Source organism: Theobroma cacao, chromosome 9 (genome assembly GCF_053813885.1).
Source record: "Theobroma cacao isolate CCN51 chromosome 9, ASM5381388v1, whole genome shotgun sequence".
In the NCBI taxonomy this organism is placed as follows: domain Eukaryota; kingdom Viridiplantae; phylum Streptophyta; class Magnoliopsida; order Malvales; family Malvaceae; genus Theobroma; species Theobroma cacao.
This window is the reverse complement of record NC_142647.1, coordinates 3487472-3501739: the sequence shown is the minus strand read 5'-3', so window position 1 is coordinate 3501739 and position 14268 is coordinate 3487472. Positions and strand designations below refer to the sequence as shown.

General features: G+C 33.2%; 2 protein-coding genes across 3 annotated transcripts; one reads left to right on the top strand and one right to left on the bottom strand.

The window, feature by feature from the left end:
* Window positions 1–1536: 1536 nt before the first annotated feature.
* On the top strand, window positions 1537–8116 carry LOC18588199 (alpha-aminoadipic semialdehyde synthase-like). 2 transcript variants are annotated; one of them, XM_018127933.2, is made up of 11 exons: window positions 1537–1616; window positions 1705–1973; window positions 2369–2455; window positions 2535–2664; window positions 2930–3103; window positions 5136–5218; window positions 6005–6121; window positions 6552–6627; window positions 6830–7001; window positions 7358–7454; window positions 7595–8116. In XM_018127933.2, the coding sequence occupies exons 2-11, from the start codon at window positions 1722–1724 to the stop codon at window positions 7766–7768; spliced, it is 1362 nt and encodes a 453-aa protein (XP_017983422.2). In that variant the 5' UTR covers window positions 1537–1616; window positions 1705–1721; the 3' UTR covers window positions 7769–8116. The 2 variants fall into 2 exon arrangements, with proteins under 2 accessions (XP_017983422.2, XP_017983423.2); XM_018127934.2 differs by having other exon boundaries at window positions 1544–1575.
* A 239-nt stretch (window positions 8117–8355) lies between these two features.
* LOC18588198 (pectinesterase-like) lies at window positions 8356–11179 on the bottom strand. The gene is made up of 3 exons (XM_018127932.2): window positions 10561–11179; window positions 10017–10470; window positions 8356–9233 (listed from the first exon to the last, which is right to left on the bottom strand). The coding sequence occupies exons 1-3, from the start codon at window positions 11134–11136 to the stop codon at window positions 8542–8544; spliced, it is 1722 nt and encodes a 573-aa protein (XP_017983421.2). The 5' UTR covers window positions 11137–11179; the 3' UTR covers window positions 8356–8541.
* Between the last annotated feature and the right edge of the window lie 3089 nt (window positions 11180–14268).

Sequence of the window (14268 nt, the reverse complement as noted above, 5' to 3'; positions counted from 1 at the left end):
TTGAAAGAGCAAATTGTGAGATATGAAGTTAATTGTTTACTAAATCTTATTTTCAAAATAAATTTCAATATAAAGTTAATTATTTTTATTATTTTTTGTTATAATTTGACAAAAATATCATTTAAATTATTTCAGACAATATTATATTTTGCCTCAATTTCTCACTCTTGCCATCTAGATAAATTAAATATTGTCTGTCTCTTTTACATTCCAACTCTCTCTAATTTTAATGCCATCACTATTTCTCTGTCTATCTTTTGTCATCTCGTTATATGATCGCTGATTTACAGGCCAAAGAACATGGCATGACGTGTAACAACATGTTTTTAGATTTATTAGTTTATATTCATAAAACCCTAAAATTGATGGTTGAAATTATAAGTGAAATGAAATCTGTAAATTAGATTACAGCTCAAAATTGTTACATGTCATGCCTGCATGTAACAAATCTAATGTACTTTGTGTGTAACAAATATATTAAACATGGCATAACATGTAACAACATGTATTTGTATATAATGTGTAGTAACATTTTTTTAAATATGACGAACAACAAAATTTTTTTATACATGGTGTATAGCAACATTGTAAATATAGTGTATAGCAAAATTATTTTGAATATAACATGTAATAATATTTTTTTTTTCAAAATGACATGTAGTAAAATATTTTTTGAACATAACGTATAACAACAATATTTTTTAAATATAGCAAGTAACAAAAATTTTTTGAACATAGCGTGTAACAATAATATTTTTTAAACATGACATGTAATAATTTTTTTTCAACATGGTGTGTATCAACAATATTTTTTAATTATGATGTATACCAACTTTTTTTTAACATGATATATAATGATAATATTTTTTAAACATGACGTGTAACATGTGCGTTTAAATATGAAGAAGTTTCATTGAGGGAAATTTTATCCCAAAATCTTTTCTGTTAATTAAAAATACTTAAAATTAGGTATAATATCGAATAAATACCTAAACTATTCAAGAATATTCAAATAAATTTTTATTCTTTTATTGTGTTTAATTAAGTATTGTATTTTTATTTTGGATCAAATAAGTCTTTATGACTAATAATTGATTAACTGTTATTAGTAAAAATATCACTTGCCATTTTATATTCATATGGTACTAATATGACATTGATGTGAAAAGTTAAAAATGTTACATAATTATTTTTTTATATCAAATTAATATATCATGTCATAATCAATTATGATATATTAATATATCATATCATAATTAATTATAATATTTTAATATATCACATTAACGTTATGCGATATAGAAGAATAAATAACATTTTGATTAAATCAATCGTTAATCATAAAATTTATTTAATTCAAAATAAAAAATATAAAAATTTATTTAATTCAAAATAAAAATATAAAAATTTAATTAAATATAATAAAAATATAAAAATTTATTTAAATTTTTAAAATAACTTAAAAGTTTTTGTACGGAATGCCTTATGGATAGGGATAAAAATACCAAAATTTGGCCTCGAGTCATCAAACAAGGAGGTTACGACAAAGTTCTTGCCACTTCCAGAACGCTCGAGGTTGACAGCTATTCTTTTCTTTTCTTTCTGACGACATTTTTGTAAGATTCCGTTCCGTTTATATTTGCTAACTATCTGCCTTTTCTGGAAAGATATATTTGCTAACTATTGAGTGATAAAACAACGTAGATCTGGGGAAGAGCAGTATGCTTGGAAATGGAGTGGTTGGGATCCTGTCTGAAACTTCAAATAAGTGGGAAAGAAGGGCGCCTTTGACACCAGCACAGTGTGCTCGACTTCTCAACGGTGGCAGGGATAAAAGTCCTGGTGTTGCTCGCATCATCGTGCAACCATCCACCAAGCGCATCTTTCATGATAAACTCTACGAAGAGGTCGGCTGTGAAATATCAGACGACTTGTCGGCATGTGGCCTCGTCTTGGGCATCAAAAAGCCGAGGGTAATAATGCCAACTTCTTCTGACTCTTAATTTCTCTTTTTCTCTTTATTCTTACTAGTATATTATTATTTTTTTGTTTTCTGTTGTTTGTTAAATCCTAACTAAGTACTTAATTTGTAGAGTTCTTTAGGCAAAGTTTTTAATTTTGTATAATAAAATTTGAATAAATCTTAACAAATGTTTAACCTTAATTGATTTGATTGCTTTGTTACGATGTATGTTTAAAGAAAATTGATTAACAATCATAATTGCTTATGGATCTTTCGCTAATTATATATTCATCATAAACTTTACAAACTATAGTTCAAAATTTGAAGTACATGGTTTTCTTTTTTGTTTTGGTTTTTGGTGAATATGGGAAGTTTAACATAGTTGTCCCCTGCCTTCTGATGCAGTTGGAGATGATTCGTCGTGATACAGCTTATGCCTTCTTTTCACACACTCACAAGGCACAGGAAGAAAACATGCCCTTGTTGGACAAGGCACTTCCTTTACCTCATATTCATCAACAGTCTATCATGCAAAACTTAGATATAATGCTATTGGCTCTTTCTGGTATAGATCCTGGCTGAAAGGGCGACATTATTTGACTACGAGCTTGTTGATGGAGACAATGGGAAGAGATTAATTGCTTTTGGAAACTTTGCTGGAAGAGTGGCTTTAATTGACTTATTGCGAGGACTAGGGGAGAGTAAGCTCTCAACTTACAATCCCTTTTGGCGTTTCCAATAAAGGGGCTTTTATTTTAATGGAGGCTTATTACTTATGCAGAATTGAGTCTCGATTATTTTCTGATATCTTGAATCATTAAATGTAAAATATTGCCAATATGTTTTATCGTTAATCTTTGTTTTCTGATATAGCGGAAACTTGAGCCTGCAGCATCGCTTGCAAATATATATTGTTCACTTCTACTTGATTGCTAAGCTGATTTCAAGGGTCTTTACAATTCACAGGGTATTTAAATCTTGGATATTCAACGCCCTTCCTGTCACTGGGTGCATCTTACATGTATCCTTCAGTGACTGCTGCTAAGGCAGCTGTAATTTCTGTAGGAGACGAGATTGCAAGGCAGGGGTTGCCATCAGGAATCTGTCCTCTCGTCTTTGTTTTTACCGGTTCCGGAAAAGGTATTCTAAAGTTGCAATTCACTGCTCTTATAATAAAATGTTAGATTTATAGCCTGGAGATTGTACAGCCTGAATATTGGCTAATATATTTACTTCGTCTTAAATGTATCATGATAATTACTCTTCAGGAAGAAAAACTCAATTAAACTATCTTCAAAATCCATGGTATTCTCAATTCTGAGTATTACCAGACAATTTCTGTTTTTTCTGATAATTTCTTCCTTACTTTTGAAGGCTGCTCTGTTTGCCCCCAAAACTTGATTGAGCATCCAACAGTAACTCACCCCACATCCCGGTATGTTGGTGGCAGAGTTCAAACCACAGCCGTTACTTCATGAGGCCCTGAACAACTTCTTCAGGATTTCTGATTAAGATGAAAAAAAGTAAAATGCAAAAAGTATATCTGATAAAAAATAATCAAATAGTTGAAAAGTGCAATAAATATTTAAGTATAATTGTTTCATTGCTATATGAGAGTAAAATCATAATATGTTAGTCACTAAATTTTAATTTTTAATTTGTTAATTATTCAAAATACATTTTGCCTTTCTTGTAAAGGCATTTTGTACTCTTTTGCTTTTATGAAGCATCAAGCAAGTTACAAAAATACCAACCAAATAGTTGTTGGAGAATAGTGTATTTCATCAAGTTTAAATCTTTTACATTGTCAAGATATAAGAAAGATAAATGCTTTATATATGGAAACTCACTATGGGTTAATTGCAAGTAAGGAAAACGGAGTGGACTTGCACGCACACAAAATTGGGTTAGATTTTAAGAAATTTCATATTTCTCTTCCTTGCGCGTGATTATACATATGGGTTGTGCCCAAATGAATTTTTGTATCTTGGTTTTAATTTTTTAAGCTTTTTCAACCTTAGATACCCTGCCTATAAATACAGTCTCACACCCTCACTCACAACACACCAAAACCTTTCATCTTCTCTTTAAGTCTTCTCTACTTCCTATCGTTCATTGTTCATGTCATCCTTTATTAGTTTATGCAAACTACAAGGAAGGCTCAAGCCTTGGGTTTACCTAGCTCTCCTAGTTTTGCTCCAACGTTTATCCTGGTTTTCACTCTTTGCTTATAAATACAGCCTCACACCCTCACTCACAACACACAACAAAGTCTTTCATCTTCTCTTTAGTCTTCTCTGCTTTTTTTTTTTATTAGTTGGGCTCTTTCCTTTTGCTATTCATGCCATTCCTTATTAGTTACCTTGCTTATGAATTCAGCTTTACACCCTCACTAACAACACACACCAAAGCCTTTCATCTTCTCTTAAGTCTTCTCTACTTCCTTTCTTTCTTAGCCGGGTTCTTTCTTTCTGCTTTTCATGTCATCTCTTATTAGTTTGTGCAAACTATAAGGAAGCGTCAAGCCTTTGATTTACCTAGCTCTCCTGGTTTTGCTCAAACGTTTATCTTGGTTTTCACTCCCTGCTTATAAATACAATCTCACACCCTCACTCACAACACACAACAAAGTTTGTCATCTGCTCTTAAGTCTTTTCTACTTCCTTTCTTTCTTAGCTGGGTTTTTTCTTTCTGCTGTTCATGTCGTTCCTTATTAGTTTGTGCACATTATAAAGAAAGGTCAAACCTTTGATTTACCTAGCTTTCCTGATTTTGCTTCAATGTTTATCTTGTTTTTCACTCCCTGCCTATAAATATAGTCTCACACCCTCAGTCACAACACACACGAAAGCCTTTCATCTTCTCTTTAAGTCTTCTCTGCTTCTTTTCTTTCTTAGTTGGGTTCTTTCTTTCTGTTGTTCATGTCATTCTTTATTAGTTTGTGCAAACTATAAAGAAAGGTCTGTTGAATTTAGGAGGATAACCGTTACAGTCCTTTTGCACAGAGCTTTAAACTGCAAAGGGATAAAAATTATCCTTAAAAGACAGTGATACCATACCTCATACCATTTACTGTTTTTACTTATTTTATTTTATATTCCCTTGTCTCTCATTATTTTTCCAACATTCCTTTATATAGTATATCTTATTTTTGTTTCTTTTTTTCCTACAGGATCTCTTGGGGCACAAGAGATGTTTAAGCTTCTTCCTCACACTTTTGTTGATCCAAGCAAACTTCCCCAACTATTTGAGAAAGTATGCTTTAGTTTGAAAATTATTTTCTATTTAGATTAATTTGTTAATTCTTAGAACTAAGTTTTTTTTTTGGAAAGATTAGAACTAAGTTCTTGTTGTAAAAGACTGGTTTTAGAATGATTATTTGCTCCTTAAACCTGTTCCTCAAGCCCCGTTTTTTCGAATACTGAAGCCCACAATATTTCCTTCTCTACCTTCTTCTCTCCAAAAGCTCGGATTTCGTTAAGTTTTTAGGTTTATTATTTGTTTTCCAAATTTGTATATTTTTGGTTGCTGGTGTTGTAAAATTTATTGTTTTTTTGGTACTTTTTATTTATTTTCTTAATTATTTTGTTGCTGGTGCTGTATATATTTTTTTTTGTGCTTTTATTTATTTATTTGTTTATCTTGTGATTTTTTAGTGCTAAATTTTATCACAAACATGATGATATTGCATTTTGGTGAAAATTGATTAAGAATGATTTTCGAGAAAAAAAAAAAACTCTGATCAAGAGATCAGATTGTAGTGCATTTAGATGTCATTAAACTTTTATCATAGGTTAAAGCACTCAGTCTTTCATATTTCCTGAGGTTATAGATATGGTTTCTAGTATATTTCTAGAACTTGCAATAACAGTGAGAAATGATAATAGAATTAACTGTTCAAAGTTCCAAATTGGAGATTTGTTTATTAATGCTTCTAAGTTCCAATTGATGTACAGGTGCTAGTTTTCTCTACTTTGCTTATCTGATAAATTACATTGAACTACATTCTTTTAGTTTACATGAAATATCCCTTATTGTTAGGCCAGGGATCCACCTTTGCCTGGTCAGGCATCAGAGAGAGTCTTTGAGGTATATGGTTGTGTGGTGACTTCTCAAGACATGGTTGAGCACAAAGACAATCCTAAAGTATTTGATAAGGTAACTCTAATTTTTGTGTTTTGGTTTTTGGGTTCTGTTAGCCTGAAGTCCATTGATACATAGATATGTTTCATAGAATTCCATTGTCACCAAGAGGAGGCAAGCTCTAAAAAATATTGTGCCTTTGGATAATAAGCAGAGAAGTAAAGTTCTTGGGCAACGGTGGTGGATCCAATTATCATCACATGATCTCAACAAGATGAACAACAATTTAAGCTATTGATCAAAACACTTGCAATTTGGGTTGATACTTGAGATTATTTATAAGGGAAATGTAGCATGTTAAATCCATGTTTTAACTGCTTTTAGTCTTTGTAAGTTTCGGGCCATGTTCTCTTTTTCCAAGTTTGATGAATATAATATTGTCTTCAACCGGAAAAGCATGTCCTTACAGTTTCTTCCTTTCCGTCTCCTTTTCTCCTTATTTCAGGCTGACTATTATGCACATCCAGAATGCTACAAGCCTGTTTTCCATGAAAGAATAGCACCATATGTATCTGTGTTTGGTATGTGGCACCTTTGAATTTGCCAACACTGTCTATTTTGCAACTCTTGCAATTGTACTTGATCAAAAAATAATAATAGGTTTCGTCTCGTCTTCTTTGCATGAATTACCAGATAATCTAAACTATCTTTAACCTTCCTAATCACCTGTCTGCTTAAATGAGCGTATACACTTTGATAGAATCTTATTTTATCCTCTGGCAGTTAATTGCATTTATTGGGAGAAAAGATTTCCCCGGTTGTTGAGTACCCAGCAGCTTCAAGATCTTGTGAGGAAAGGATGCCACCTTATTGCAATCTCAGACTTAACTTGTGATATGGAAGGTTCAATAGAGATTCTTAACAGGACCACATCGATTGATTCGCCTTTCTTCAGGTATTGTCCTCATAAATTCATAATTTTCATTTAGTCCCATATATCTGTTCTATCATTTCCTGATGCTAGCACAATATTCTGCTACATTCCCTATTTTTTGATGCAAAATTAACTTAAAGAATCACATCTTTTGAAAATTCTTATACTTCATCTTTGGAGAGGGAAACGAATTATTTTAAAACGCAAAAATTCTATAAAATCATAAGAAAAGACAGGACTTTTCATACTAATCAAGCATGAAGAAGATATGAGTGCAATAAGGAGATGCGATTGGAGTTTACATCTGTTATGCTTCCTTTGACAGAAAAGTTGCTTTCTAGTATTCTCTTATCACTCTTATAATTTTCAATTATCAGATATGATGCTATTACTGATTCATACCACAATGGCATGGAGGGAAATGGTGTGATATGTTCTGTAGTCGACAACCTTCCAACGGAGTTTGCAAAAGAGGTTCAACACTCTCCTCCTAATTAAGCAATAATTTTTTATCTTACTAGGTAAATTTCAATTTGTATGTGCGGTAGATGTAAGATATGTCAGAGCCCATAAAATATCTGACTGATTTAAAATGCCATTTTGATTGTTGCAAGGCTTCCGAACATTTTGGAGGACTCCTGTTGCAGTTCATTGGCAGCCTAGCATCAACAGCAGACATAAGTAAATTACCCCCCGTCCTAAAGAAAGCTTGTATAGCCCATGGAGGAGCCCTCACCCCGTTATATGAATATATTCCTAGTCTGAGAAAGTCTAACCGAGAGTGTTAGAGGTGGAAGCTTGATTTGCAGTATGGTGCAGAGCTTGCTTAAACCGGTTGGTAAAGTGACAACCATGTGATTGTCTCATGCTCTCTTTACTTATATGATCCAACGTGCTATGTACCTGTTCTTATTTCATTTTATTTTCTTGTTGTTTGTTATTTTTTCTTTGGTTGTTAGCCTCAGTAGATGTAATGGTCACGTGGCTTATTTCCTTGTTTTAAGATAATGCATCAAACTGGTTGTATGAGGTCTACTTTAAAACCATTTTGTTGTGGCTTCTAAATAGTGGCAGTTTATTGTAGCGTGGGATATGAATGAGATATTTCCAGTTTTACTGTGTGATCTCCTTCTTCATTTCTTTGGCTTTACTCACCATTGTTGTTTTTAAGATTTATTGATCTTAAAGTTAACAGAGAGTAGGCTTCTGTACTGCTTTTCCGTGAGTAAAGTCTTAACTGAGAGTGGGCTTCTGTACTGCTTTTCCGTGAGTAAAGTCTTAACTGAGAGTGGGCTTCTGTTCTGCTTTTTCATGAGTTTTCTCGTGGGATGTTATCAACTTATCTAGCTACTCATTCGCCAACCCATGCACTTAATTTGGAAATAAACTTTGTATCTCTATTTCAAGATATTAGTTAAATAATCTTTGCTTTGCGGAATTCAGCTATTAACTTATTAATAACCTCATGGAAACAAGTTGATTCAAAATGTCAAAGAGCAAAGGAAAACTTGGCAATAATACTCTTAATCTGAATCACGTGAATCTAAACTTCAGCCATAATTCAAAGACCGAGAGAGAAAGGAAAGCCCGTAGCGGCTAACCAACTACCGCCTGCAATAAAATTCCCAGCAGTATAGCCCTGCGCCTCAGTTACGCTGGCAATTACCTTATACCCCTTCCATGTAACCCTGTTTGACGTCCCAGCACCAGCCCCAGTGTTCTGATGCTCCCGATATGTCAATGTATCTAGTGCAAATGGTCCATTCCACTCGAACCAGCCAGCTGGGTGGATGATATCACTTATATTAGATTGCATAATAACGGTCCTCGAATATTGTTTCCATGGTCTCCCTAGATAAGAGGCAAAACTTCCCTTAACAGCCAGTAAATCTGAGGTTGCACCAATCCTGCATTTCTGGATCACAATTCCAGTGTTCTGATTAGGGTCATCGCGGCCTTGTGCGGTGACCATGTTCCTTTGGCCTGGATTGGGTCGACGAGCATGAATGTCACAGTTTTGGAAGACTGCTGCTGCGTTTCCAAATATGAAGTCCACAGTGCCTGCTACAAGGCATTGTACATAGAATTGGCGAAGGCTGTGCACATAGAGAGTGTCCTGGTATGCTAACATGTCACACCTGTAGAATGCCGATAAGTCTGATCCCACACGCAGCGCCACTGCTTGGTGCTTTGATGGTCCAGCCGTGTTCTGAAATGTAATGTCCCTGGCCAAGAACCCGTCTCCTACGGCAGCTGCAAGCGGACATATAGAAATTGTTTAAACTTAAAAAAAAAAAAAAAAGGGATTTAGATAGGTACATGTGGAGGCCCCAAATTCATTGAAGACCCTACGGAATAGCTGACTTTTCAGTTTGTAAAAGACACGATTTACTTGTCTGTTTGCTAGAGTTTATGACGGACGTCACGTCAATCTGAAAATTTAGTATTGAATTTCTGACAAATATTATTGTCCACCAGCTGGAAATTGACCACAATAGAAGGCACCGGAGTAACAATGTTGAGCATCAAGGTCCTGTCTGTTCTGTTGTGACGGAGATTTTGGGATCTAAGTAGTTCAGAATTTAATAATCTTTCATTATTTCAAGGACCAAGGGTCTTCGTGTTATGAGCTTCAGTTTTATTCATCTAAGAGTTAGCTTCAGGCAGCGGTCTTCCAAGATTAAATTGGTTGACTCGTTAAAAATAGTGAACAATTCCTTTTTTAGCCAAAGACAGGATCGCTTCAAAGTTCACTTCCACAAATACATGATTACTTGTAGTTTCTTAGAAGCTAGGAAATAACTCTAAAAAATGAAAAACTGCTTCTTTTAAAAAAAATCTAAGATGACCTAAAGCTTTCGCCTAGCCTATATGAAAAGCAACATCAAATACTCCATTTTCCACTCTCTGTGTCCCCCTCGTATGAAAAATTGCAAATTATTGTAATTTAGTTTTAGTACTCCTAAATAATTCGCATTGAAAATCTAAGAAAAGAATTTAAACTGAAATCGCATAAATTTCAAAATCATTACTCACCCACAGTGGCAGAGTTGAAAGTGGTGCTGCCATCGACAACGTTTCTGCTAGCAGTGATGATGGTATTAACCCTCCCATCTCCCACAAACATGAGATTGGTCTTCCCCCTTGGCACATCCACATTTTCCTTATACACTCCAGCCTTAATCTTTATAATGTATCTCCTGGTGCTTCTCTCCGGTGCAGCCGCCACCGCCTCCGACACCGTGCGGAAGTCACCGCTGCCATCAGCGGCCACGGTTACATCAGGGGTAACTGTTGGCGCCTGCAGCAGTCTCCTGTCTCCCGCCGACAACCATTCAGGCCATTCTGTTTCGTCTTGCTCCTCAAGTTGCCGCCCTGATGGGTAACCCTGACTTGCCATGTCCGTGTCTGTCAAGTTCTTGATCATTGCCAGTGCATTGCTACACATATGGAACACATGCATCTGCCCATCTATTAACGCTTGCCTCACCTTTTGAAATCAAGACAATGCAGTCATTAATTAGTTAGTGAAAATGGTAATTGAGAAACATAAAATTTAACTTGGAAGATTGAGTGGAACCTTTTTATCCGCACTGTCGTGAGAGAATCCATCAAGGCAAGTTTCTTGGTTGGTCATTGCAGCACTGAGAAGGGTCTTGAGTTCATCAGCATGTTGCGAAATGGACTTGTTAAAAGTGGGATAGTCGCTGAGATCTTGTTCAGCTTTGTAGAGCTCGTCCAAAGTTTCATCTTCCAGTTCAAGACAGTCATTAAGGGCAGTCTTTTCACGTTTCGGGAGGTTCTTATTTGTGCTGATGAGCTTCTTGATGGATAAATAGTTACTTTGGACAGCAGTTATTGTCAAGTTCATTGACGTTACGATAACATCCTTGGGGCTCTTGATCTTGGTCTCAGCATCTGGGGCAGCAGAGATCGTTGAGAGACATAACTCTGGGTATAATGTGGAGCTACAGGAAGATTTGATGATGGAGTGCGCTGCATTATTGCTGTTGTTGTTGCTAGATTTCCTTTTGGAGACGGATAGGGTAGTGGCAATGCTAACTATGGCAGTGACTAGAAGGACAGACGCAAAGAGAGCCAAGAAAAGTTTTTTCTTGCTCCCGGATGCGACAAACCTTGCAACGGAGATTGACATTTAGAAGCAATGAGTTGAGTTGGGGTTGGGGGGCTTGTTGGTTGTGAAGGAGTCTTTGGGGGAGGGAAGAGAAATGTAATTAAAGTCTGGAAGCGGTGGGCAAAGACTTGTCGGTTCACTTCATTATTTTACTAGTGTTAAAAAATATAGACTGTCGTCGAGACTATTTATGGTGTGATTCATACAGATACCACGGTCTAGAAGACTTGAACAGTGGCAGAGGAACAAAAGGTTTTTTCTATTTTGTTGGATTTCCATTCAAGACACTGTGTCGTGGCTCATGTCTTTACAATTTTAAGTTTTACTTAACGAGGAGGTTTCAGAAAAAATAGTATAAGGGAGATTTCTATTTTTAAAGTTTAATGGTTGGCAGAGGCATTATGTTACGTAACTTCACATTAAAGTTTTCTTTACATCTGGTGAATCCATGCATACAAAATGTTATACATTCATTAACGTCACGATGGTGTTATGAAGACATATATTATGTTTTGTTACAGCTTCTAAAGGCTCATGGGGTGAACCCAAGTCTGTTTCTTACCAAAAAAACAATGTACTATTGTACTATTATAATTGCAACTGTAACTGACATTAGAGCATCTGCGAAATATCCTATTGTACTATTATAAATGTAGGAAAATGGCAGAATAAATTTGACTATTTTAATGGTAATTTTAGAAAACGAAAATGGCTAAATGGTCTTTAAATAAAATAACCATTTGATCTTTATAAAAGTATTAGCCAATCATATACATAATTTTATACATTTGAAATTGAATTATAGAATCCATTATTTCAAGCTATTACTATTTATAAAGTTTTTATAGTTATAAGTAACTTTTGATATTAATACTGATTATAATTAACACTAAAATGAGTTATAGTCAGCTAGTCAATACTCAATAATAACATTTAAATGATGTTTGGTACTTTACAATACAATGTAATTATAAGTAATGTGATTGCAAGTAATGTGATTACAGAGAATATAATATTGTAGTGTTTGGTATATAAGTAAAGTAATGATTAAAATGTAAAAAAGATAATATTATAGCATTTGATTTACAAGTACTTTACTAAGAATGTAATGTTAATTTCTAGAATTATCCTTATTTATTAAAATGTAAGTTTAATATTTTTGTATTTTTTATCATTAATTTTTATATAATATCATCTTTTAAATATATTTTTAACATCATATATTTTTTTATTTTTATTATAATTTTATATATTTTATTTTTATTTCTAAATATAATTTTATGTATTATATATTTTATTTTAATTTTTTAAAAGACAATATAAATTTTATTGATAATCGCTATGACTATTGAGAATAATAAAAGGATATTCTCAAAATCTATATAAAAAACCAAATTATAACATTATAAGATGTTTTTAACAAGTAACAAAATTGAAGGGTAAATATGTCTTTAATAACATTACAAAGTGCAATACAATCTAATTGCATTAGTTTTGGGCTGTAATTACACTATATCCATTGACTGTAATGTGATTGCATTGCAATCTTACATTGCAGTGGTTTGTTACAAAACAAACAATGTAATGTAATTTAATTAAACATATTATAAAGAATGTGCTCTCACTTCTTTCATATCAAACGTTACCCTACAGTGATTTTGAATTTCCTAAAAGATAAGCTTGTCGGGTTGAAGTAAAAGTCTTGAGTTTTTCTATCTTTCGTATCAAAAGTTACCCTACAGTGATTTTGAATTTTCTAAAAGATAAGCTTGTCGGGTTGAAGTAAAAGTCTTGAGTTTTTCTATTAAATTTCTACAATTGAAATTTGAAAATAAAGAAATAAAATTTTAAAGTACCATGGAGAATCTTTAATGTTTCATTTAAGGCATATGCCATTTATGTTAAATAGGTAGGGCTAAGACTTAAAAAAGGCTGTGGTCACTAGCCTGACTAGGTTAAGCACAACGTAGTGTCACAGTCCATAATCCTGTGAGTAGTCCACTTCTATAGAAGGCTCAGACTAACAGTACACACTTGTGATGCATAGTGCTTATGGGCACAAATTGAGCTTGAGACGACGTCACTTGAGGGCCCATCGACAACTAGCGTTATGCCACTGTCGTTTGAGGGTTGTCAAACGCCCAACTACATAGGGAGTTCACATAAAGAGTATGAGTTAGAGTAGGACTGCTTGCATAAGGTAGTTTAAATAAGGTTAGAATTCTCTTTTATTTATTTTACTTGCACTAGAATTTTAACTTAGTGTTTCTATCTAGAATAAAACATTTATTTTATTTAATTCTTTTGTTATCTACTTTAGTTGTACTAGACAACTTGAAGTAGAGTTGTTTTAGTATTGAGAAAAGCTATATTATAAATGGTACCCTTGAGCATTAGGGAAAGGTAATAGAGTTAAATTACCAAAGTAGTCAAATATTCAAGTACTATAGTAATTTAGGTTATTTGCTTAGAATCTTACGTATTTGTATTTGTTTTTAGTTGAGAATAATAAAATTATTTTTCCTCAAAATATTTTCTTCATTATTGTGCAATATTTAGGATGAAGCTTGCTTAGGGTTTCATACATAAAGCCCTAAGCACTGCATAGATCTTGGCTATTTTTCTAAGCATATCAAAGCAAGCGAGAGATCTAGGGGAAAGTAAAGGCCTATTAAGGTTCCATTTGTTTTGACGTAAAATATTTTTTGAAAAATATTTTCAAGACTTATAGAGAAAAAATTGATTCTAAATGTAAAACATTTTACGAGTCAATAGGCAAAACACCTATTGACCATGTAAATGTCTTACGCTCTTAAAGGGTATAAGACATTTTTCGAAGAACCAAAAAAAACTTTTATACTAAGCTTAGGAATAAAAGTTTGATGGATATTAATATTTAACTTAAAATATTTAAAAAATAAAATATTCAAAATAAAAATTAATTTCAAATATTAATATTTAAATTATTCAACACTATCGAAATTAAAAAAAAAATTTACTGGAATCATTCAATGCAATTAAAATTTTTATTTATAAATTAAATAAATCGGACTAATAATTATAATAAAAAATATTTCAATGATCATCATTTAATGAATGCACATTTATAAGTATAGATTTTTTTATGTCTTATACAATTGATGAATAATTATA